General features: G+C 34.6%; 1 protein-coding gene across 1 annotated transcript in view; it reads left to right on the plus strand.

Annotated features, from left to right (window-relative positions):
* MATN1 (matrilin 1) overlaps positions 1–25,910 on the plus strand; it is a 164,725-nt gene that overhangs the window by 109,035 nt on the left and 29,780 nt on the right. Inside the window, exon 4 of the mRNA XM_044084738.1 lies at positions 1,293–1,415. Within this exon, the coding sequence (XP_043940673.1) occupies positions 1,293–1,415 (123 nt within the window). The remainder of the gene's footprint in view (positions 1–1,292; positions 1,416–25,910) is intronic.

The raw sequence follows: 25,910 nt of genomic DNA on the forward strand, positions 1-25,910 counted from the left end.
GAGAATGAGTGAACATAAGATTTGAATGGAAGGGACAAAAAAACATTATAGGTAAGAAAGTCAAGACATTACAGACATGCTGTTACAACAGTAATAGCTTATTGGGTTAACTTAGTAAATCAAAAATGCTATTTAAAAATTCATACAAAGATGTTCCTCTTTTTATGAAAAATATAATAAGGCTATTTAAAATCAAACATTGTAGTGAAACTAAGTACTACTGTTGTATATAAAGTAGAACTTTTAATCCATTTCATTTAGTGTATATTAAAATGAAATGGATTAAAATGAAATTACTTAGGGTATTCTAAAGGGTTCCATTTTGAACTATGAGGACTGGTTATATCATGTCCCAACCCGCCCCCCCCCCCCCAAAAAAAAAAAAGCTGACTGAAAATACAAGGGAATAGTGACTACTGAGCATCACTCTTTTACTGTAAACTTATACTTGCAGGCAGCAACCCCCCACACCTTCATTGTGGGGGGAGGGGGCAAGCCTCTAACACCCAAGCTTGTGATTGCCATACCTTGGAGAAAAGGGAGTATTCAGAGAAATGGCAGTCGCAGACAGTATATTTAAGTCTGGATTTTGGTCATTCTGTCCACACACACACACACACACACACACACACACACACATATATATATATATATATATATATATATATATATATATATATATATATATATCTCCACATACACACACACACACACACACACATATATATATATATATATATATATATATATATATATATATATATATATATATCATGTTTGTGGGTGTAGTACCTCAGAGTATTCACCTTACTTTCATGTACAGTGATTGATCTTGGAGGTAGTATTTATAACTAGCAGAGGCAAAAGAGTAAGACCCTCAAGTCAGGGGTACAGGAGGGCAAAGCCTCAGCAAAAATAGTTTAGTGACTTTTCAGCAAGTTATGAGATTCACTGTATTTCTTTTGCAAATGCACTTTATTGTTCAACCTTTTAAGACTCACAAATATGGGGTTTGCACATCTAATAAGGAACAAACACTGGGTATCAGATGTAGAATATGAGTAGTCTGGGATAAGTACATCTTCTATATACTTTCACAGATATTGCAATGTTTGAACATATTTATAGTGACATTCTACAGCGTATGACTTCTTTACCTTGGAAATAGCAAGTACAAATGAAGTGAGCTTCTACATGCATAATACTATTATTTAAAACTATGCCAAATGTTGCAAACTGTTTTTACTATTGTTGTTTACTATTAATTTAGTTTAACTTGTATTAATTTGCAGTATCTGACCTATGTGCCACTGGTGACCATGACTGCGAACAGATCTGTGTAAGCACTGAGGGATCATACAAGTGTGCATGCCAGCCAGGTTACACCTTAAATCCAGATGGAAAATCCTGCACCAGTAAGTACTGTTCTAAGAACTTTCCTTACCGTATATAAAAACTTATTTTGCATTTGCTTTGCATACCTTACTATGAATTATATTATTCTGAGATGCACCTCAGCTTGCAGATCAGTATTCTATTTACAGATGTGTACTTGTACAACTATTATGGATTAATCTGCAACACATTAATACATTTAAACATCAATGACTGGCTAATGTGGACTGCATGCATCAAATTTATAGTAAGCAATGAAATGCTGTGCTGATGGTATTTTTTGATGCAAGTAATTTACAATGGGAGCTGAAAATTCTGATTGTTCACTTTTATGATGTTTCAGCTTTTGATAAGAGAAACAGAGAAAACATTTTTGGAGATGGATACTTGTTTTGACTATCTATGCTACTCATGTTTCTACCTACCGGATAATCTACAGACCCTACTAAAGTGACACCATATTCCTTTTTTTTTTCTTGTAGGATAAACATTTTTGATATCTTTCACATGCATTCTTAACCTGTCACTGTTTTTCATACTACTACTATATCTTATAGGTTCACAGATAAGTACTAGGCTAGCTGCCCTTGCAGTTCATTTTAATCTTAGCCAGCTTCCCTTTTTATGCTCGAATTAACCTATCCCATATGGTTAGAGATTCTCCTTACCCATTCCATGGTCCATGATTATATATAACCCCTAATGAAAATAACTGGGATCATAGCATAGCATAGATAATTTCAGGAGACCCGTGCATGTTATAAAGCACTTAGGAGCTACCTGTATCTATTAGTAGTACAGTGGTCAGTAAATTTTCTGTTTCCCATCCATAGATCCAAGTTGTGCTTGAATAAGACAGGAATGAACTTTGATTTACATGGATCAGGAGTCTGTTCCACAGCAGCGATATCCTCTGCGAGATATACCTCTCCCTCCAAAATGTTCTGTTGATATTGCAGAAGAGGTTTAGGTTCCTACAGTGAGTATTTCTGATGCCATTTGGCTAGCTGATGTGCACTAAATCTATCAGTATTGGCTTGGAGGATATCTTGTGTGCCAGACACAGGTCACCCCTTAGCAGTCTGTAGGATACTGATTATAGTGACAAGGCTTTTAGTTGGTTGATGTAGGACATGTGGTTTAGGCCTTGTACCCTTTTAGTAGGGTATCTTTGTGGGCATTCCAGTTGTTGCATGTGTGAGGACAAATATTTGACAAAGAGGGCATTATATTCAATGAATGGCCTAATGAGGGCAGAGTAAAGTGGGACAATAACATACCTGGATCTAGACATAATCCCTTTGTTTATAAGTTCTGCATTATGCAAGGACATCTTGCTCAAAAGTTAGATCACTGTCTGCATAAGTTCCCAAATCCCGAACAACTGGGTTTATCTCTTGGGGATGTATTGTTAATGTGGTAGTGCTCTGGGAAGGATGACTTCCCAAATGATGCAATAATGCATTTTTTGGCATTTATTTTCAGTCCATGATTTTGGCACTAGTTATTTACCTGGGACAAACCTCTCTGAAATCTTCAGGAAGCAATTCTAAACATTACCCAACTTTTCCTGTAAAATCATACATACTCATAATCTCCATTGAAACTTCTTCCTTGTAACATCAACTTATACCTTATTATTTTAGATTTCCTTCTCTCTCTCTTTCTCTTTCTCTCTCTCTCTCTCTCTCTCTATATATATATATATATATAGCTATACATCTATATATCTATGTATATATCTTTTGAAATACTGTCACCCAGTTTTACTCTGTAGATTCCAATGAGATAATCAGGTTATTATATCTCATCTGTTATGATTGATTTCCTCAGGAGTGCACATAGTAAATTACTGCAGTCTTTCTATATAAGTAAGTCAAGCACCATTTATGTTGCTCTTTTGTATTGGCTCTGCCCAGTGTATGCTGTTGTGAATCATAGGTCTTCAGAAATGCATGCAGCACTACAAATATGGAAAACAAGTTGCCTGTACAATGCAGTACAGAGAACAATAATGTCTTGCTTTTGGCTAGTGACAAGTCTTACAGTGCATGCCAGGACTCTGTCTTCCTTTTTGTGACTTTGTCACAGTGCTTCCTTATTTATTTATTGATTGATTTATTGATAGACATTTGTTTACCAGGAAAATTCGATTGGGTAGGAGCCCATTTTAAATGGAGGCCTGGGGAGAAAAGCTCCAAAATCTTATCTTTAAATCTTCAGCTTTACATGCACATAGGTCTGTTTTTTTTCTTTAGTTGATAGTATGACATCTGTTTGACTTAAGTCACATACTCCCTTTTTGCAGCTTACTGCTTTCAATGTACATTTTTCTGCATTTTATCATTGGATCATAGGAAATACATGACAAGCCAGACCAGAGGCCATGTGCACCTAGCCAATACCCATCCTCAGACTCTACCACCTTTTGCAAGAAGGGTGATGCCTTTAAGTCCTTATGAAAATTTAAGGGCATCCATTCAACTGTCCAAGCTATAGTTGAAGGATGACAGGAAAATACATTGCTTGATCTACCAGGGACTCTATTCTGGAGCAAAAGGAGGCACTAGGTGATGAACCTGTTTCTCCATCTAGATTTATTTATTTCGTGATGATGGTTTAGACCTTTGATTCTGGTGTTGGCAGCACAATTTCACGTGTAAAGGAAAAGGATGTTGGGGATAACTGGATTTTTAAGGCATGGTAAGCTAGGTGGAGTCCTCCCCTATGGTGCCTGTATAACACTGAGTATGAGGATAAAGACTCCAGTCTGTTCTGATAGCTAAGGTTTTTGGGACCAGAGATCCTTTTTATTAGGAACCTCTGTGGGTTTTTGAGTTTTTAATATATTGCCCACATACATGCCAAAGGTGCATTATAATCAATAATAGCTCTGACTAGGGCAGGATACAGATGGACTCTGACTTATATAGGATTTTTTAAGTGTGGTCAGCTTGTGATAGTTAAAGGAGAGGGAGCTATCAACCCATGTGTCCAGATCACTGATTCATATGTAAATGAGTGTTTTCAATGTAGAAGGATGCAGTGTATTTCTGCTTCCTGAAGGTTATGATCCCACATTTCTTGACATTTAATTTGAGCCCTTTTCTCTATGCACCAAAAACTGACTTTCGTTTGTTCATGGTGGAGTGTAAATGTATCCAAAGGTGATTTGACAACAATACCCAACTTGTAGTGATCAGCAAACCTTGTTAACCAGAGAACAATGTTATCAGTTTGGAGGTCTGGAAAATACATGCCAAACAGAAGGGGGTCCAGAACATATCTCTGGGGGACACCACTGGTCACCTTTGGTCAGTCTAAGTAGGCATCATCCACTTGGACAATCTTCATTTTATCCTCAATCCAGCTGGCTATCCATCTTACTTCATAGGGAGTTATGTTCAGGGCCATCAACTTATAAACAATTCTATCATGTGGTATGGTATCAAATTCCTTAACCAGATCAAGGTAGGCAACATGGAAGGTGTATCCACTGTTGACCTCCTGAGTTAACTTCTCAGTGAAGTTGACAAGACTCAGCAGACAGGACCTGCCCTTTTAAAAGCCAAATTGTAGCAGGTCTAGCTTAATCAGGTTTTTAATCTCATGATTTATGAGGTCAGTGATTATGTGCTCCACAGTTTTGCGGAGAAGACTTTTAAAGCTGTTGGCTCTGTAATTCATCAGGAGAGAATTCTAATATATGTAAGAGACAGTGATTATTTATAATTCTAATTTATGTAGAAGCATAATTTTCTACAATTGATTTAAGCTCCTATATTTGGGACATCCCTCCAAACTTGCTATGGCCCTTTACATAATTTCTATGCCTTCGTGTATCAGGTCTTCTGCATATCGTTATGACACCTGCAAAAATCCTTATTGTCCTTCCAGAACATCTTCAACATCACTTATATAGACAATGAAAGGGACTGTCCCAAGTACTGACTGTAGTATCCCAGTGGTAACATTCCTGTCACCTGAGCAAATTCCGTTTCTTCTGATGCCTTGTTTCTTTTTGTGCACACAAGCTACTATGCTATGATCCACTACAAGATTCTGTATTGACTGATATGCCAATGTCAGTGGTGCAGCAGGTAGCACACTTGCCTTTAGTACAGAAGGCTGTATGTTCTATTCCCACACCAAGTAGATCAATTGCAGACACTGCAGTGCAGTATTAAGGAAGTGCTGCACTCCTGAGTGTATTGTCCTTCAGATGAGATGTTAAACCAAGGCCCCATCTGCCTGAGTTGGTGGTAGCTCAGGTAGATGTTAAAGATACCATGGCACCTATTGAAAAGAGTAGGGTTCCTTTATTTATATATAATAAAAACACTTATTTACAACATATTTACATGTTTACAAAAATTTACAAATGTACAAATATATAGATAATACAAATTCTATTTACACGTCTTCATAATTTCATTTACAGTCATACTAAATTTTCATCCCTATTTGACTGCACTCCTTTTTCCATAACCACCATCCGATTTTACTTAATAGTGTATCAATGTACCATTAATCATAATTTCATTTTTTCATTTATTCTTTCATTCCATAACTCATATGACATAAAATTACTTTTTATCTATTTTAACGTTTTTTAATTCTGTTCTTATAATATCCATATTTAATAATATCCATGTTTATTTTATCCACTTCTTTTATATCTTCAAAAAATCTTCTTTACTTTTCCCATAACTTTTTAGTCTTTTACATTTCAAATACACATGTTCCATGGTTCCTTCTTCTTGACAATGTAAACATACTCTATCACTTTACTTTTTGTACAGCATATTTCCTTTTACTGGTTATTTATCTATTACCAGTGTTAAAAAAAAATTGATATTCTACTTACTGATTACACCATTTGCTTCTTATTTTTACAGCTTTAATTTTTCCATCTCTTAGATGTTCCCATGGTTTTACATAGTAATGTTTTATCATAACATTATTATACCATACTTTTCTTTATATCATCAGTTTTTATTTTCCACAAAACTATATTTTTGGTAACATTATTTCTTCATTCATACACTGTTATTTCTCTTTTACTCTTTTTTTACAGTACCCCCAAATGTATCATACTTATATTCATAGAATTTTACTGCTAATTTTTCATCTTTTTCATTTATCCACTTTAACACTTTGAACAAATTTAATGAAGCAGCATATACCACTGGGTTAATTAACCATAAACCTCTTTTCTCTTTATTTACATATAAAACTCCTTTTTTACTGGATTTAATCTAGAACCACATATAGATGAAAAAATAGCTGCAATAATTCCTTTTCAAATACTGCTAGCAACTTAAATATACTTATTACGTATGCTCTTTCCCCAACAATATTGAATTTATCAAATAAGCCTTTTTCCTGAATGATAATTGATATGTTCACCAGAAAGACAGGTTTATTCTATTTCTTCTGATGTTTTTTTCTATATACATCCTTAGTCCCAAATTTTATACCTGATGCAGAAATTTTATACATTGTAAAATATATACCCTCTATGTAAAATATATATACCCTCTAGCTTTACTAAATCACCTAAACCTTTATTTTCTCTTTATTTAAAGCCATCCCTATGACCTTTGGGCATTCTAATTTGTGCAAAGTATTACTTCCTTTATCCATTTTTTTGCAATTATTATAATATCTGTATATATTAATAGAACTTGAATTCTTAACCATTCAGGTGTTATATACCCCTCCTCCCTCATTTTATAATTTATTTCACATGCTATCACATTCATAACTAATGCAAAGAATTTACAGCTCATTGGACATCCCTGTCTTACAACACTCTTTATACGTACCTCTTGGCTTAACCCGCCATTTACAAGTATGTTTACTTTATTACTGCTGTATGCTGACATACATAATTTCCTAAATTTCTCACTTATAGTATATTCTTTTATTATTACCCTTTGGATTTCATGTACATTTATCTCAAGTGCTTTATTAATATCTCCTATCATGATTTTCTCTTCTTCTATTATCCACAGTTTCTCTATCATTAATAATTCTTGAAAGCCCTTGGCCTTTATACTATACCTACTATCTTCCATAACATTTTCCATATTAGTTTCAAATCCCTTGTATTATTTTCATAAAGATATTTACTTGCCTTCATACATTATCTAGTTCATTTAAAAGAAATCTCCTTTTCCAGTCCTTTATTCTCTTTTACTATTAACTTTTTTGCTTACCATGTTTTTATTACCTTATTTTTTCTTTAAAACATTTCTTGTATTTATTGTAGTATACTATTCATAATCTTTTCCTGTGTTCTTTCTGTTTCTCCTTTTATATTTTTATTTCTCTCATTACACTACCATCTTCCTTTACTAACCTGCTTAAGTAACTTGATAACTTTTCTTTTTCCTTGTAAAAATATATTTGCTTATATAACAATTATTTTATTTTTTTGTGAATGTCTTTCATATAATTATTTTAATCTGTCAAAGCACTTTGTATCATTATGTTCTAAATTTTCCAATGTATCATTATATGTTCTTTTATATTTCTCTCTCTCTCTCTCTAATTTTCTCACATCATATTGCCACTGTAGAATACTTTTTTTTGTATATTTTTCCTTAAATATTCTCCACCATTCATATGAACTTTTATAAAATGTTCTCATAGTAATATGATCTTTCCATGACTGTATAACTAATCTCTTTCCTTCTTCATTCCATGCTTTCTCATTTATCTTTTTTATTCCTTTGCCTATTTTTATATATTCTTTGCTTTCCATATTGCAAGATGATCAGAAAATCCTGTTTCAACTATCTTACATTCTCCTATAATTAAAACTGCTGATACCATAAAATAATATATTTCAGTTCTATACATACCCCTTTTGTAAGTGTATGAATTTTTGGCCCAAAGTTTTAATTTACTACATCTTATAATGTTTAACATTTTTCTTATATCATTTCCTTTTTTTTACGCTTGCCTCTTAAATCACAAAGTCTCCTGTTATTATAATATTCATATTTATCACATTATAAATATGACTATTATAATAACAGGATACTTTAATTACAATAAGTATATAATGTTATAATTATATATACTTGTTCTTTCCATTTTAAATCTGCAATGGTTAATCTTCCCATTTTTGCTAAAGTTACATCTAATATTTTTACTCTATTTCTAAAGAATATAGCTATTCCAGAATATTTCGCATTTCCCAAATTCCAGATTATTTTCCCTCTCCATAGTTGATCTCTTTGTACTCGTTCTTCATTTGTTAAAATATTGTGTCTTCTAATGGAATTACATCTACATCAAATATATTACACCACTCCAAAATCCCTATTTTTCTTACTGTAGTCTTACTACTAGTCACATTTACAGGAAGCACTCTAAAATTTTCATTATTCCCTTTTCCTTAGATTCATGGTTTTATAAATTTATAGTTACTTCATTGGCTAGCTTTGTTAATAGGTCATTCTAAGCCTAGCCAATTTCCCTCCCAAAAATGAGAATCAAACACTGTACATTCTATGAGTCAAACACATTAATCATTAGACCAACCCCTAGTCAATCGCTGAATATATTCTTTTGCATCCATTTCCTTTCTTTTTTCTTTTGTAATCATCCCTTTAAAATTTCTTGTTCTGCCTTCGACCCTTTTACCAATAAAATATTTTTTTTATTTTATACCTGCCAGTTTATGTTTTCTTCATCACTGATTTCAGAACCTTCTTCTATGTCCTCTTTATTATTTTTTTATCTAATTTTTCTTCTATTTTTACTACTTCTAAAATGTCTTCTCTTTGTTCATTTTATTCTTTTTTCCTTAATCTTAATTTTGTTTTTTGCAATCCATTTATAAATGTCCAATTTTGTTACATTTATATTTCAATTCACACTGTTTGCATCATGTCCAATTTCCCTACAAATATAACATTTTCTTTTATCACAGTTACTTTTCATCAACTGTCCTTCTTCTCCGCAAAAAAAATATGTATTGTGTTGTCCTCATTATTTCACTATAGCCCTATTACCCTCCACATTTATCATGTAATGTTTTTCGCTTTCTATTTTAAGAGAAAATTACAATCCCATCCACCAGCCAATAAACCTCTCTTGTCATAAATTTTTGCAATGCAAATACTTATTTACATAAAGTTTTCAAATGCACTTTCAAAGTCTTTCTTTCTACCGCTGTTCAAAATCATACATTAATTTTCTTTTTTATTTCCCTGTTAAATGTTTTTGTCACATAAAGATTCTATGAGTTACAGTCGTTCCTTTTTATATTCTGCCAGAAAAATTTCTGTTGATAAAGAGTCTTAAATATAATGCCACAAAATATCTCTTTGTTAATAAGAGTAAATACTCATTTCCTGTCACAATTTCTTTGATGATTTTACTTATATTTAATTTTTACAACATTTATATAAGTTGGAAACAAAATTATGAAATGTTAAGATCATGAATTCTTCTGAACCTCTACAACTTTGTATTAACATTCAAGTGTAAATTACCAAAGGTTCGGTTCAGCATTACCTCAATGTTAATTAGTGTTAATTAATGGCCAGCCTATTAGAAGTCAAGATTAATTAAGTGTGTTTTACTTAGATGTATTTAAACTGAAGATTTGTATGTGTAACAGAAGCTATAGAAATTGTTGAGAGCTTAGACAGGCTCATAGGAAGATAACTATGAGAGTTGTACAGCTTGGGGACCAGAGAGAGAACCCCCTTTGATTAGGTTGGGTGAAGGCAGGTACATTTCCATTTAGTGGGCAGGTGTTTGAATAGTTGGGTTTTGAAGTTTTCTGAGTTTGGTATGGTTCTTAGTGTGGAGGGAAGGGAATTCCATTTTTTGCCTAGTGAGAAAGATAGGAGAAGTTGGCCAGCAGGATGTTTAGGTTTATGGATAGTAATTCAGTTCTGATTTTCAGATCTGAGAGTTCTGTTGGGTGTATAAGGGGGAAGGATGTTAGTTATAGCGGGACATTTTGTTGGGTGAAATATGAGTCTATATGCAGTAGTGAGTTGGAGATAGTCTAGGTAGTTTGGGAATTCAAGCCAATTCAGGGATTGTAGGGTTAGGCAGTGATGTGTGGTATTTTTAGATTTAGAGGCACATTTAGATATTTTGTTGTAGCAGTTTTCTAGTTTAGAGGTGATAGAGGAGGACAGGTTGGTTAGGAGAGGGGCTCCATATAATAAGGAAGGAAGAAGATAAGTCAAGGCCAGAGTTTGTCTGGTAGATTTGGAGAGAAAGCGATTATTCCTATACAGCATACCTAGCCTTTGGTGGGTTTTCTTAATATTTTGTTGAATATCAATATCAAACTTGAGGTGTTCATCTACAGTAATGCCAAGTAGTTTGGCAGAGGGGACCACTTCTATAGGTGAGTTGGTTTGACTATAGACATTGAAGTTGCTTTTATCATAGGAGAGGGTCTTTGTGGGAGGGAATAGTAGAATTTTTGATTTATCTGCATTGAGAGAGAGGTGGTTTTGGTGCGTCCAGTTTTCAGTTGTTGAGAAGGCAGTTTGGTTTTTAGTCAGCAATTCAGAGAGGTTTGAGGCAGAACAGACTAAGGTTGAATTGTCTGCGTATTGAATGATTTTAGCATCAGGAATAGCAGTGTGAAAGTTATTGAAGATGTTAGAACATCTTTAACTTCCTTTCCTTCCCACAATTCTTTGTTTTTATAATATAGAATCATTTCTATCAGGTTTTTATTTTCCTTCATAATTCCTTTTAATAACTTATATAAAATTAAAGATGCTGCATGTACTATTGGATTTAATAAACCCAAGCCTCCTTGCTCTTCTTTCATATATAGAATCCCTCTCTTGACTGGATTGTCTACAGCTCCATATAAAAGGAAATATAATCATCATTAGTTCCTTCTCATACTTAATAGGAATCATACAGATGTTAGCAACATAAGCATTACCACAATGTTCAACAAGTGTGATTTTTTTCTATATGAAAATCTGTCTGATTTTCAAAAATAGTGATATCCTTTAGTTCTTTGAGTACATTATCCCATTGTATTCATTCCTTCCAAATATTATTCCTAATATATCTGTATATTTTTCATTGAACTCAATACCTCCTATCATACCTTCAAAATCAAATCCTTTACTTTTCTCTTTGTCAATAATAAATAAATAAAATATATTTATACTTAAACAATTTTTTAAATTTATACTTAATTTTTCATTTACTTCTTCCATCCATACTTTATTTTTAACAATTAGTACAATATCATTTGCATAGTTATACTTTATTGGCAGTTGTACCTCCTTCATCATTTTGTATCCAACGTTACTTGACATTTTATTAATTTCCTTCACTATTATATTCATAACTAGTGAGAAAATTACACTACTATCTGGGCACCTTTGCTTTTATATTTTTCTTTATGATATCTTCATTTATTACTTTTATTATCCAAAATAACTCTTGACTTCCCTTTCCTTTACTTCTGAATACATTTTGGTCATATATTCTATAATTTTTTGCAAACTTTTTGTTATTGTTCTCTTAAACATTTTATAATCTGTATTATTCAATGTTATAGGTTTCCAATTTTTATCACCTCTTTATTTTCTTTTTTAAATATAATTGTTATAAGTCCTGCACATATCTCTTTCTCTTTATTTCCAGTTATTAAAGTTTCTAACTATTCATTCATAACTTCTATAAAAAGTATTTTTTGTCACTCCTTCATTTTTTTATACATACCATATTCAATTTCATCCAGTCCTGTTGCTGAATTCAATTTAATATCTTTTAGAATTTCACTCATTTCTATCATAGCTACTTTTTGTTTTAAATATTCATTATCTTTATCTAATCATTCACCTTTATAACTTTGTTCTATGTTTTCTTCTCTTTTAACAAATAATTCCAATACATATTTTTTAATTATTTCATATATTCCTTCTTACTGTCTTATTCGCTTGCCTTCCTTATTCTTTAATTCTCTTATTATTTTTCCTTCCTTTATTATTTACTCAAATATGGTGCAACCTCTTCCCTTTTCCTTGTAAACAATATTTTGTTTACATAACAATTTAGTTTTAATTTGATTTATTTTATATATTTCTCTTTCTTTTTCATAAAAAGAGTTTTTCTTGTCTAATAAGTCTCTGAATGTTTCTCAACTTAATATCTTATATCTCTCTTTTTTTTCTTTTCATCCTTATACATTCTAAACACACTTTTTTATATTTCCCTTTAAAATTAAGCCACCGATCAGTCCATTTCTCATAAAATTCTTTCATATGCATATGATTTTTCCATAATTCCATAAATTATTTTTCCCTCTTCTAAATCTAATTCCTTTTTATTAACTCTCTTTATTCATTTTCCTATTTTTATATAGTCTTCATTTTCCTGTACTTTAACACATATAGCCACATGATCCAAGAATCCAGCATACTTAATTCTTTTTTCTTTAACTTTTAAACTATCAGATATTTAAAAAAAATCTAATTCTGTCCTAATTTCATTCCTTTTTAAGTCCAGTGATTATTCTTCCATACACTTAAATTTCCACTTCTCATAATTTGTTTAACCATTTTTACATCAAAATTGCTCTTATTTTTTCTTAAATTACAAATAAAATCACCCACCACTATAATGTCCATATTTACCAAACATATTCAAGAATATTTTTAAACATCATTTCTCTTTCTTTTTTGTTACATATGCATATAAGGCTATAATACTATACATATATTTTCCATCTCAAGTCTGTTACCATAATTTGTCCTAGTTCCACTATGGTTGCATCTAATATTTTAATACTTTCTTGACATAATATACATATGCCCGAGCACATTTCTTTTCCATGTTCCAAACTACCACACCATTCCAAAGTTTTTCAGTTTGTGTTCTTTCTTCCTCTGTTAATAATCTATCTTCTAAAACAATAATGTGTGCATTTATTGCAGCAATATACCTGTTCTCCTCTTAAGATTTTTCATACAGTTCACATTTAAAGCTGATATTTTCAGCTTTTAAGTCCAGTTAGTATAATACATTTTTATCTCTTTCCTTTCTTATTTTCTCTAAGCATTATATTTTTCTGAATTTTCTTTTCCTTTCTTTAACCCTTTTCCCTATCAAATTCTTTTTATTTCTTACAGTGCACCAGTCAGCTTCTTCCTCATTTGTCTCCTCTGTTTCTTTTTCCTTGTTACCTTCTTCAACCTCTTTATCAATCACATCTTTTTGTACATTTTCTTGTATAACTCATTATTCTGTCTCTTTCTCCTGTATAACTTCATTTTCATTTCCATTTCCTTGCACATTAATTTCACATTCTAGCCAAGAATGTCCAGTATTGCCATATTTTTTGCACTTTAAATCACATTTTTTGCATTATGCCCTATTTTCCCACATAAATAACATATTTTTAAAACATTCATTAATTAAATGAACATGATCTTTTTTTACAAAAACAATGTCTTTGGTTGACCCTTGTATTTCACAAAACCCCTATTACCACGAACATTAATAATACTAGATATACGCATAACATTATCATTTTCCTTTTTCAGTATTACTCTAGATTCCCATCCCCCAGTCTATAGTCCTCTTTCATTATATATTTTTGTAGTGTCCGTTATTTCTTTATATATAGTTAACAAATGTTTTTTCAGTTCTTTTGCTTCAACTTCATTTCTAAACTGGAACATTATTCTTTTTTGTTTGTCTGTAAAAAGCTTGCATCATATATTCTGACCATGGATAAATACATTTCTTTTGTTCATATGCACCCAAAAAATTTCCATGGCCTGTCCAGTCTCAAATATCAAGTCAGAAAAATTCTCTTTAATTAAAATAAATGCTCTTACCTCTTTTGCTTTGACACCCAGATGTGCTATGACAGAGTCCCAAACGTCATACCTGTCCAGACTTTCTTCTTTTTTTGCTGCTTACATGTACTGTATACTTCTTTTTTTTTGTTGTTCTTTCTTTTATTTCTATTTTCTGCTTTGTTCCTTCTCCGACAGTTTGTGTGCAGGTTTTTGTCTCTGGAACTTTTTCTGGCAGTCTCTTCTTCTCTTTTTTCTTCTTCTATTTTTCCATGATGTTGATCCATAAAATTGCTGCTCCATTTTCTGTCTCACTTTGGTTTACCATTTTTTCCAAATAATCATCCTGCAACCCCCCCCCCACACCCCAATTGGAAGGGTGTAATTATGCATTTTTCAAAGGTTACTGTCTCTCCTTCAAACAATCTCCTCTGAAAGTTTTCCTCTGAATCCATCTCTGTTCCAGCTACATTCTCCTTTTTTTCCACTGTCACTGTTTTCTCCACCAACATCATCAGAAAGAAAAACTTTTGGTAGAGATTCTACCATTTCAAATACATTTTCAACAACTTTCACTCCAGTTTCAACAAAGCCTGAATCAGCTATGTTTTCTCCCTGTTCCTCCTGGCTGTGTCTGCCCCTGGACAAGAAACAGGAAGTCAGGATGTGTAACACACAAACTCTTCCCTGACTTCCAATAATGGGGAAGTTTTCTGATGCCCTGGCCAAATTTCCCCTAGTAGTATAAACACTATCTCTTGTCACTGTTTTCTCCACCCAGAGGACATGAGTGATCACTTACTCACCTATTTTATCAAATTCAAGAAAATCACCCCCCTTCTTACAACCATAAAAAAAATCAGGAACAATAATAAATTCAACGCCTCCATTTTTCAAACTGAACTTAAAGCCCACAACTGGACAATACTCAAGTCTCTTCCTCTTGAAGAGGCAGTTATCTACTTCAACACCACCTTCCTCAAGATTCTAGATTCCCATGCTCCAATACAGTCCATTAGAACTAAAACCAAAACCGCACCATGGCTCTCTAAGGAAACAAAATCCAAAATCCTATCTAGAAACAAGATGTGTGTCATATGGCATACCTCTAAAGACCCACACTCCCACCAAACCTTCCGGCAACTTAGAAATGAAACTAAAAGAATGATCTTAAATGATAAAAAAAACTTCTTCCTCCACCTCCAACACAAACACCTTAATAATCCACAAAAATTCTGGGCAGGCTTAAACAAGCTCCTGCACCCAGGCCAGGCAACCACCCCCACTCCATCAACTTGCAAACAACAGTGCCCTGTAAACATTGCTAACACATTCAATAGTTTCTTCACAGAAACTATACAATCCCTGGCCACACAATTCAAACAAACAACCAGCCCACTCCACTACCCATGCCAACAGAATACTACAACTACATCAGATCATCTATTTACCTTCGATCCAGTACCCATATCCTCTATAACATCTCTTCTTAAAAAACTAATACCCACTAAGCTAGCAGCTGACCTTCTCCCAGCTGAGTTTCTGCAAAAAGCAGCTGAGGCCATTTCCTATTCCGTCTCCATAATCATAAACCGTACCTTGTCAGAAGCCTTCATCCCCTCCATATGGAAAATGTCCCACATTATTCCTCTCCATAAAGGTGGTAGCTCACTAGAGCTAACCAACTACAGACCTATAGCTATACTCTCACCCCTGGCCAAATTTATGGAAAAGTGTGTCCACAAACAACTGATGGAACACCTCACCAAAAATAAAATTCTAGCCAACTCCCAACATGGCTTCAGGCCAAATCACAGTACCACATCAGCCCTACTATCCTTTTCTAATACCATCAATAACTTCAGAAACAATAATAAACTATCATCTGCTCTTTTCTTAGACCTCTCCAAGGCCTTTGATATGGTGAACCACATTCAACTCCTCCATACATTAAAAAAACTATCACTCAGCAATTCCACGCTGAAATGGTTCCAATCCTACCTGTTCAATAGGCAACAGGCTGTTCTATGGCAGGACAAATTATCCACATGCCTACCTGTTACACTTGGAGTTCCCCAAGGATCTATTCTTGGCCCTCTTCTCTTCACCATCTTTGTTAATGACCTGCCCACAATCACCCCCCCATGCCACATGCATTCAATATGCAGATGATTCGACTATCATCAGCACTGCCTCCAACCTGGCAGACCTCACTGCTTCAACCCAAGACACCTTCAACCTAATAGAAAAATGGTTCTCAAGTCGTCAACTAGTTCTCAACCCCAACAAAACAAAACTACTTACTTTCTCACCCACTAACAAGACTCTTCCTCCCACCTTCTCTATTACATCCTCCAATGGAATCACTATATCACCAGAAGCTCACACAAAGCTATTAGGTGTTACCATTGATAACTCCCTTAAATTTGACACCCATTTCAATCTAACCATCAAAACCGTCAATAAAAGCTTGGCTCTCTATAAAGTAAAACACTTTCTCACTCCTCACGCTAAAATTACAATTGCCAGCACACACCTACTATCAACTCTTTTCTATGCCTCCCCCCTCTTTACAAACCTAAACAAGACAACCCTTAACAAACTTGCTTCTTGTTACAATCACATAGCTAGATTTGCCACAAATTCCACCTTTAGAACACACCACTGCACTAACTTGAAGCAACTAGGGTGGTTAGAGTTTTCCAGCCAACTCCATTTCAACCAACTCAAAATGGCTCACCAGATACTGTATCACCCAGAGAAAACACCAGCTCTGAAAAACATTATTCACCCCTATATTAACCTGCAATCTTTACGCTCCTCCAATAAGATCTTAGCTCAAACTACCAAAGCCAATAATTCTGCTGGGGATTCTCTATTCTCAAACTTTGTAGGTAAAATGTGGAACTCCCTACTGACCATGCTCACCTCAGAACCTTCACTCCTACAATTCAAAAAAAGCTTAAACCCCATCTCAATACTCTCTGGCAATGTCCCTGTTCCAAACCTGATTAACCACTATCATTTACCCTTCTCTTACCTCACTATCCTTAACCGCTTTTTAACAAGGCGCCTCGCCTTTATAACTGACCTATTTTTTTTTATATGCTGCTGTTATTTTTTTCCCAAGATGTGATGTATCTTTATATTGTATTTAGAACTCAACTATCTTCCTTTTTTACATTAACAATGTTCATATGTCTGTTATGTACCTGGAGCTTTTCTCCCCGGGCCTCCGCTGAAAATGGACATGTATCCAGTCGGAATCTCCCGGTTAACAAATGTAAAATAAATAATAAATAAATAATAAATAAATAAATAAATAAAGTATATCACTTACACCCAAATACAGTATTAAAGAACATTACCCTCATTTCAAGATTTGTTGAGAAGGTTAGAGACATTATTAATCAACCGCATTCTCTTGGCAAGTTTTAGAAATTTATTATGCCACAAATATCTCCTTTATCCTCTGGAAATATTGAGGGAAGTGTGCATTTTTTTATCATTGCTATTTCAACACCCATTTCTGCATATTCTTATCTATTTTCTTAAATTTCACTACCCATTCTTTTGTGTTTTCATTGTTTCTCTGTGTCCTTAATAACAGTTTATTCGTTTATGTTTTTAGCTGAATGGGCTATACTTTCTCTGTTTTAGGCCCTTCATTCTTGACTTGTTTTTTTTTATTATATTTTTTTTTGTTGCAAGTGTGGCAATTTGTAAAAGTTTTAGGTTAATTCATTTGATGTGTTGTTTTAATCCCTTTCTTTATAAATAGCTGCATTCCCTCCACTTTCTTTTGTTTTACCTCTCTGTCTTTGTTGTATATCATGTATCCTGGTGAGTTTACTTCTTGGCCATTTTGTTTCATTTACCACAGTTCTGTAATTACTACAATATCTAGACACTGTTCTTATATCAAAGCCACTGCGGGTATGTTCACTCATCACTGTCTGTATTTTTTTTGTTTGTTTGTTTGTTTTCATTTACAATGTTTATAAATACTGATATCTTTTATGCCCCTATTTTTTTTTATTTACTACTGTTCTCTTAGTATTGTACTGGCTAGTGGCAAGTACATCACTACCTACTCTTATGGTCATAGGAGGTGATTCTAACATTTCCTTATCCTTTTCTCTGTTTCTTCCCTTGTATAGTTTAATTGCTTGCTGATGAAACACTTAATCTTGTCACTAAGAATTCTTGTTTCTCTCCCAGAAAGATGACAGACATCATGCCAGTATAGGTCTGCACCTCAAAAAGTAGATCCCCAGAGCCCAGTGATACTAAAGCCATGCCACCTGCATCAGTTGTTCAGTCGGATAGTGAAACACATGAGCCATTTACTTGGTACAGACAGATAAAGCTCTGACTGTGACGCAGATAGCCAGGATCAGATGGCAACCTAGGTAATTCAAGACCTGTCTGGGATGGTAAAGGTGATTGGCTGATGCTGTTTCATAGGAAGGCATTTGCCCAAATGTAGGTTCTGGGTGGCTCCTTGTAGAGGCTGGGAGAATGCATCAGTAATACTGTGATCAGCTATATACATAAGCAGCAAAGTAATACCTTTAATTACAGCCAGAGTGATATAGGTATGGCAACATGTTTGTGTTGAACAGGCCTAGCATTGCTACCTCCTTTCAGTTTTGTGTGCATAAGTGAAGGTAATTGATGGACACCTAAACAGAACACACATTAATTGCTCCCTGGGTGGCAATCCCAAGTAAGAGAAAACTGATGGCAAAAAGTAAATGAGAGAAAAATATCAGAAAAAAGCATGCTGAAACACATTCTTGGTACATCCCGACCTCACACATGCCATGAGCAGATCATATCCCAGAAAATGTTACAGCTCACATTACACTTAATTGTACTGCCCAACTTTACAAACTTTTCCTGCTTTACTCCTAATTTTTCTCAACCCAGTCATTTTTTTCCTAGCAGGACAATGACATCAAGTGATTTTCCTTTAAACTGCTAGTTCCAAAATTTTTAGGATTCACTCCCCTTATTTTCCAGGAAGGATGCCGGTCATCCTTCTCACTTCCATTTTCTATTTCTACTAACCAAACAATGGAATCCTCAGACAGATGTCATTTCCTTTTCATCTTGGAATCCATGCCACCCTTCCTGATAGCCTGTCTGAAGATGTTCCCATCATAATTTTCAGTCTATTATGTTTGTACCTCTACAAGAGACTCATGTGTGTCAGGCAGCATAAGAATTGCTGAGAAGTACAATTTGTTTATCCTATCCTTCTGGAGTTCATGTGGTCCAGTTGCACCTGTTGCTTGTAATATCTGGGTAGTCATAGTTTCCCTTAACATTCCTGGGTGAGAGAGGTGTCATCCTGAATCCTAGCCAACTCCATTTAGATCCAAAGTGTCCTTTGCTCAGCCCAAAGAAGCGTCCACAGAATGGGCTCCACTACATTATCCAAAATATCCTCTTCAAAATTACTGCTAAACAGTCATTTCACTGCACCTCCCCCATCATATCATCCATTTGCTATTATTTTGTTTCTAGGATTCAGTTTTAGGCCCTCTTCTATTTGACATTTATTTCTTAGACCTTCATACCAGCACTCCTGGCCAATGGTTAACTAAATTTGCAGATGACTGTAAATTGAGTGTTGTTATTCAATCTTCAACTGACTCACAATTGCTCCAACAATAGTTACATCATGTTAAGAATTGGTTCAAGGACAGTGGTCTGAAATGAAATGTAAAAAAATGTAGCATAGTTAATTGTGGTAAAAAAAGACAGTTTTGGTTACTATAGTGATGTTGCACCCCTCCAGTCAAACAATGTTGTACAGAATCATTCAAGGCATTCCTGTTAAAAATTCCTTGCCATTTGGCCATCATGTCTCCACAGTACTTTGGAAAGCTTCTTGCCTGGCTCATCAATTTCCAAAGGAATTTCCCCCAAATCAGAAGAAGTTTTAATTCCTTTTTATTATCTTATCAGACCTTACTGAATATAATGCATGTTTTAGCATGCTTTCATATACATATATTGCACAAATTGAGATACCTCCAATATCCATAACTAAAAAGATCAGTGGCCTCAAAAATCTTAGTTATCAGAAGAGACTGGTAGCCCTTTCTATGTTCTCAGTCTCTTACAGACTCCTCCATGTAGATTTGTATCTAGCCTTTTGAGCCACGAAAGATCCAACCCTATTTGACCTCCTATACCTTTCCCAAACTAACAGTATGTCAAATACTCACAGTTAAAGGAACTAAACTTTTATCAGCAGATAAATAAGACATGTTGGCATGATATCTCAACATATCCCTCAGCTCTGTAACAAATTTCCATTGCATATCAAGCAGAGTAGCATCCTTACCACCTTCAATGTAAACTTAGACAACTTGATGGGCAGCCTTAAATTCTCCCTCGGTCTGTCTTGTGTTGCATCCTTGAGGCTAGATGGAACTTTTGAATAGGGTCTACACACTAATTGCCAGGCACTTACCTATGAACCTAAGAAGAATGTGTTTCCCATAACATCAGAGAACCATAATTCATCCATCTGTTATTTTCTGACATGACAGTCTTTGATCTTTTTTGTTTGAACCTATAGTGTTTCAACACAGCAAAATAAGTGATCTGTTTTACTATTATGCTTAAACTGAGCTTTGTCTTTTAGAAACATAATGACTGAGAATTTAAATTACAGCTGTAGAAGGAGGGGGTGAAGCACCTCCCAATCACTGGTGGGATACAGAACCTTAACTCTTTGCAGCCTTCCCCCATCCCATGTCTCCTCAGGAGACCAGCTTAAGCAGCAGATGTATGACACAGCAGCAAGGACTAAGCAGCTTTGAAAATGTTGCAGTGCTGTCAATATGTCGATCAAAGCCTTCACCTGTATGGCAACATGACATACAACATGCTCATACTGTTTTGGGGTAGCCTAGGACAGAAAGGCAAAATATGCCCTTGACATCCTCTGTATGATAGCCTCCAGACCCCAGTCAGACAGTTCTCACCTGGCCCTCAGAAAGTGTGGAAATTACTGGGCCATAATAAACATTGGGAGGGATGATCAAGAGCCAGAGTTCAGCCCAGTTATGAGGCAAACAAAACTAGAAAAAATTAAGTCTTCTCTGATTATGGTAAAACAGATCCATAATCTTTATAATATTAAAAATCTATCCTGAAATTTATTGTACAGACTGTGTTTAAATACCTTATACATATGCAGTTTATATTTCTTACAAATTGTGGTCTACTTTTTTTTGCCAGTTAGCATCATGACAGAAAGTGCTACTTTCAGAAAATCCTTAACCTCAATGAAGAAATAGGATTAACGCAAACTAGTCTTATCTGATTACCTATTCAACAAGGCAGACTGACAAATATTATTCTAGGGATTTCACCTCTGTCTCTGAGGTTCAGTACCTCAGAAATCACTTGTCTACTTATATTATAGTAAAACAAGTAATTGCCTGAGACTAATGTGCTGATTTAAGGACATTTTCTTTCCTTTCTTTAGTGATCGTGCAGCTATAGAGCAGGGATGTATATATATATATATATATATATATATATATATATATATATATATATATATGTTTGGAAATGAAGAACTTTTTATACTATAGTGAATGGTCATCTTTCACTGTGATCAAGAGCAAACTACACAAGGGATCAGATATTGTTATCAAATACAGAAGTGCAATTTTGGTTATTTGTAAATATAAAATTTTATGCATTGGCAGCTGTTATGCTGTAGTGTGAGATTAGAGATTATTCCCACTGTTTGCATGAGAAGGTGCAAAAGGGTCCAGTGCACCAACAAAAGCCTTACCCTAGGCAGTCAGTAGATGGCCAGGGTAACTGGTACTAATAGTTACATTTCTGATGTTCTTATAGTTTATCTGCTCAGTTCTCTATGATCTAACTGGGGTGTGTGGGGAGGCACGGGATCTATGCAGAAGTGAACAAGGTAGTGGTCTAATGATGGGACTATTCTTATCAATATATCAGAGGAGACCACACCCACCTTGAAGTCCATGTATGAGTGCCTTTTATTAAAAGTCACATGAAACCAATCTGAAATAAAGTGAAATGTTTTGTAAGAGACACCAGTTCACTACCAGACCAATTAATGAAATCCCCTAAAATTACATAGTTAATGAGAGACAGAACCAAGCTGATAAGGAAGTCAGTCAACTCTTGAAGGAAAAAAAATATTCATTCCTGAGAAGAGAGTAAATAAGAATAAACCCACAGCTTGTCCCAGTGGTAAGGATATAAGCAATGATATCAGTTTCCTACTTGAGAAACCGGAGTACTTTAAATGAAGACAGAATACAAATTGCTACTCCCTGCATTAACTTTATCCTTGCTTTTAATAATACAGAACCCACTTGCAGGTGGAATGACAAGATGTTGGCCAATGCTGTCATCTATCCAGGTCTATGCTATGAACACAAGGTTCATATTTCACAACAAACACAAAATTATGCCATTCTTGCTGTCAACACATCTTGCACTAAAGAAAAGCACCCTGTGTAGGACCAGTGGGTCACAGATTGCACCAGTCACCACTAGGTGAATTAAAGGTTGCTTGGTCATCTCTCTTAAGACATGAGCTCACTTATTCAAGAGAGAACTTACCCCAGGGCAGAGACAAGAAATTGTAATGGGGATTAGCATCTGCCATTTACAGTAGGCATGCTAGAAGTTACAAATGTTTCCCCCTTTATCTTACATAGATCCAGTACTACTGACATGGAAAAAAATGTCTCAGTGGTAGTCTAAGGCAATGAAAGAACAGAAGCCAACAAAAGGTCTGTACTGTAAAAGGACCATCAGGAAGTTTGAGATGCCAAAGTGTGATACAGGCACAAAAACAAAATCTGGTCCGTCCTAAATCTTGACTAGAGATACATGGTAATAGTGACAGCAAAGTTAACCAGATGAAATGTTAAGATAATAAAGGATAATAACATACCGAAGAAAGGCTGTTATTGCTGACACATAATTAAACCTGTGACAAAATAAGGCTGTAAGGCAATATCATTAGAAAAAAAGATTTGATATTTACTTCACATATTAAGCTAAATAGCTACATATATGTTTAAACTTCCACATTCCTGTGTTTGCAATAAATAAAACAGACTGAAGTATAACAAATAAAATAAGGCAGAGCACTACCCCAGTAAAACTTTTAACTGAACTTTAGACTGGTATGTTTACCAACAAACAGTCTATGAAAATAAAACAAAAAAAAATGAATGTAGCTTTACAAAACTTAATTTCAAGATTAATTTGGACTGAGAACCAGATTTAGGAATGAAGATTATGATTCCAGTAGAACTGGTGAATAGTAATCCAAATCAGCATGAGAGTCCTGGTATTGTAACAGCCATATAATGAATCCCAAGATGCACATTTGACAAAGTGAATATTTAAGATGCAAATCAGAAACAGGGATTAATTAGTCACAGAGGCAGTTATTTTTGGAACTTGAGGGGTTTTGTTGGAAATTTTCCCTTAGTGTAACTATATTCAATGGACAGAACAAATCCAAAACTTATCTTAAATATTAAAGTTGCTTTAAACACTTCAGTTGCACTCACAAAAATATACAAGTTATGAAAGCATTTCAAAACACAGGTATCTGAAATATGCAGCAATTGTAGCCTGGGCTTCCAAAAGCTCTGAGAATTTCTTTTAGAGGGAATGAAGTAGAGTTCCTAGGCACTTAGTGGGTAAGGACATACCGATGGATAAGTTTAGAAGCCTGGGGAAATTAAATTTTCTACATAGAACTTGGTGGTATTTCACATTTCTTGCCAATAATGCATCCATTTCCAGATCTCAGGGTTTTGAGGAGTGCTGAGATACAAGGACCATATGAGTTGTCATTATGTGTAGTTCCTTATATTTTAAAATTGTTGGAATTATTGGGAAGGACTTTTATCAAAGCTGTCTAGTTCTTCAGTATAACACCAGCAGTTTGGCAATGGCTATAATAGTTCCCATGCGTAGGATTGTAAAGAACAAGCTTGACAGAGAAAGGCTAGTAAATTTTATGTCTTTCCCTTTAGTCCCCTTCTCTGTGTTTCCTCTCTTTCTAAAGGGAGAATTCACCTGTTGGAGTCTTCATTTTATAAAAATGTATGGAATAATTGCATGTAAGATAACTAGAATGCATAGATGAGGGTGGTGTTTTTCTTTAGAGTATTTACCAGGACAATATTTCCCCTAAGTATTGAGAACAGAAAACACAATAGTATCTTGAGTAACATAATACTTATGACCATCTATCATATGTAGCTACTGTATCCCATGACTGTCTTAATCCATGGACTCAACCAGGAAACAATGATCTGACTGCAGTAGCACTTCTGTAAACATGGTAAGCAGCCTGCTTCCATAATTAATCCTACTCTTTGCAAGCTGAAACTGAATTTGAACTCCAATCAGGAGCATAATAGATAGAAGTCTTACTTCCTAAAGACCTGGACAATGTCTTGAGAAAGACATCAGGAGTAAAACAAAAAGTAGAACTGATTGGCTTCTAATAATGATTCATTCACATTTGTTGAAGATGACACAAGTAGTCATCCTAGTCCGTCTTGATTTCTCTTGATCTTGTTGCTTGATTGAAATCTCATCTAGTTTTGCCTTACATTTTGCAGATAGTGAGCTGACACTGCAGCTATACTCAACCTTTTCAGAGTGACAGCAGTCCTTGCATACCAGCTTTTACTGCCAGCAGTAATGCTGGTGGTGGTAGGCCTGTGCCATCACCTGTAGACTAACTGAGCTGGACAATGACCTTCAACTCTTTTGCGTCATACTATCTATAAAGAAGACATCATACTACATCCTGGCCAACTACATAACCCTGTCCATGACAGCCACACATTAAAATGCATATCTTAATAAACTGGAGTCCGTCTCCACTGTTCCAAATACCATAATTATAGGGGACATTAAATACTCCTCCACTTCAAGAAAGGAATATGTACAATGATTTATTGATTTATCACTGCAAACTCTCTTGATCAAATAGTATACCCACTTACAGGTATTAACATTCTTGATCTTGTCCTCACCAGTTCATCCCCTCTCAGGGTCCCACCAGCTGTCAAACCCTGACTGGTTAAATCAAACTACTGCACTGTTAAATTAACCAAGTCCCAGCACTAGTCAATGTCTAACTCAACCATCTTTTGAGAATTCTCCAAGGCCAGCTTCCTCATGCTTGCTGATGACCTAGGATGGTTTGAATTTGCCTTACCCCTCAATAACCCTATATTAAGGACTGCTACATATACCCAAAGTCTGTACTCCCATCTCAAATCTTAGATACTTCTTTTCCTATTCATCACAAATACAGTACCAAGTTTAGAAGCAAACTCCTCTGGTGGAACTCAAGCATTAACAAACTTTACAATAAGAGAAAAAAACATAGATCTGAAAAAATAGAATAAAATGTCAGCATGCTAAAGCTAACTTTAAACGGGTAAATAAAGAACTGAAGTATAAGGTCAAATCTTACAAAGCTAATTATGAATTTAAATTACTGCATTATCAAAAGATAACAAGAAGACAGTCTTTTAATGACAACAATGGGATTCTATTGTTAAATGCTCAACTCATCTGTTCTTTTTCTTATTCTCTGCTATGAATAAACAACAATACAGCATTTAAAATATTTTAAATCAA

This window comes from Protopterus annectens, chromosome 1.part1 (genome assembly GCF_019279795.1).
Source record: "Protopterus annectens isolate FY-2018-M chromosome 1.part1, PAN1.0, whole genome shotgun sequence".
NCBI classification, from domain to species: domain Eukaryota; kingdom Metazoa; phylum Chordata; order Ceratodontiformes; family Protopteridae; genus Protopterus; species Protopterus annectens.